The sequence below is a fragment of the Lynx rufus genome, unplaced genomic scaffold, assembly GCF_022079265.1.
Source record: "Lynx rufus isolate CCGP_SWC_20201006 ecotype Redwood Valley unplaced genomic scaffold, mLynRuf1.p SCAF_13, whole genome shotgun sequence".
In the NCBI taxonomy this organism is placed as follows: domain Eukaryota; kingdom Metazoa; phylum Chordata; class Mammalia; order Carnivora; family Felidae; genus Lynx; species Lynx rufus.
This window is the reverse complement of record NW_025814827.1, coordinates 41532961-41534810: the sequence shown is the minus strand read 5'-3', so window position 1 is coordinate 41534810 and position 1850 is coordinate 41532961. Positions and strand designations below refer to the sequence as shown.

The following is a 1850-nucleotide window of genomic DNA, read 5'->3' as shown; positions in this document are numbered from 1 at the left end:
TGAAGCCAAGAAAAGATTTCAAGTAGCATATACATGTGCAACTCCATGTGAATCAACCTGTTTTGAATTAAGGTTTATCTCTCTAGGTCTTCATTACCTAAGGGAAGAAGAGCATTTATAAGAGTGTGCTAACATTAAAATCAATTGCAGAACCACTAAAGAAACCAATTCTACAATTTCAGATACCAGCTACACAATGATCCGGATAAAAATCTTACACCATTTTTTATGAAATCTTCCTAAAAATCATTAATGGTCTGAAAGTTCTCTTCACTGCTGCCTTCATCTCTTTATTCCTGAGTGTGTAGATGACTGGATTCAGAAAAGGAGTGATGACTGCATCAAAAATGGCAAGAAATTTGTCCATTTGGGAACTGAGATGTGGCCATGTATAGACAAACATGGTTGGACCGAAAAACAAAAGGACCACAGTGATGTGAGCTGACAGGGTGGAAACGGCTTTGGATGAACCACCTGAGGAATGTTTCCAAACAGAAAAAAGGATGATGACATAGGAGATGAGGAGTATGAAGAAGGAACCCACACAGATAAACCCACTGTTAACAGTGACCATGAACTGCAATCTGTAGGTATCTGTACAGGCCAGTCTGAGGAGCCGAGGAAGGTCACAGTAAAAGCTGTCCAATACATTAGGACCACAGAAGGGTAAATTAACAATGAATGCTAGTTGGAACAGTGAGTGACTGACACCAAGGGCCCAGGCAGCAGCCAGAAACAAAATGCACATTCGTGGGCTCATGATGGTCAAGTAGTGGAGAGGCTTGCAGATGGCAACATATCTGTCAAAGGCCATGGCGATGAGCAGCACCATCTCCACACCACCAATGACGTGGATGAAGAAGATCTGGGCGATGCAGCCTCCAAAAGAGATGACTTTGTGCTTTCTGAAAAGGTCACAAATCATCTTGGGTGAGGTGGCAGAGCAGGCTCCCAAGTCAATGAAAGAGAGATTGGCCAGTAGGAAGTACATGGGGGAATGCAAGTGAGGATCAACGGTCACAGAGAACACAATGAGGATGTTCCCGGTCATGCTTGCCACATAGAGCACAGAGGAGAACACCAGGAGGAGAAGCTGGATCTCCCATGAATGAGTGAGTCCCAGAAACACAAACTCAGACACAACCGAGTGATTCCCTCCATCCATTGATCCAGCCAACTGGGCTGCCATTGAAATGATAAGAACTATGAATGTGACAAAGAAATTGTGATGATCAGGAATGATACTGGTATTAACAATTTACGCTGCATTACAAAAGAGAACTACCTGGTAATCCAATGCTTCACTATTCATAAGTAATGATGATAATGATGATGACATAAGCACAACTCAGGAGATTATAAGTGGAACTATCAGAAAAATCTCTCAGAGCCTAAAATTAATAGGAGAAGTAGGCAAGAAGAAAAGCTTCACAGGGGCCTGCAGCAAGAAACAGAATATACAATCAAGACAGTATATTTACTTACAAAAGAAAAGGAGGCAGTAGGTGGAAATAAATTTATTTAATTATGCACAAAGGGAAATTCAACAATGATACAAATTATATCTGACCTTACTTTCCCATGTCAACACACTTAATCTCCCTTTTATGATCATTTTCAATTACACTCAGAGAGTAGGGTTGTGGGGAAACTGATTAATCAACGGATCGGCATCTAGGAGTGAAAGTCTTCTGAAACATGAGATGGGAATGAATTAAGGAGAAATGCACGGTAGACAAGGATGTAGATGGAGATTAGGGACAATGAAATGGGGGAAGAAGAAAGCACCAAAACCAGGCAAGAGTAGTAAAACAGGGAGAAATGGACCTTAACAAAGACAGAATTTCATT

The 1850-nt window shown here is 41.2% G+C and overlaps 1 protein-coding gene across 1 annotated transcript; it reads right to left on the bottom strand.

The window, feature by feature from the left end:
• Positions 1–226: 226 nt before the first annotated feature.
• Positions 227–1189, bottom strand: LOC124508123 (olfactory receptor 4F3/4F16/4F29-like). The gene has a single exon (XM_047074541.1). The coding sequence runs from the start codon at positions 1187–1189 to the stop codon at positions 227–229; it is 963 nt and encodes a 320-aa protein (XP_046930497.1).
• Positions 1190–1850: the final 661 nt, after the last annotated feature.

Excerpts from the sequence above, each read along its gene's own strand:
- LOC124508123 (XM_047074541.1), bottom strand. The coding sequence starts at position 1,189 with ATGGCAGCCCAGTTGGCTGGATCAATGGATGGAGGGAATCACTCGGTT.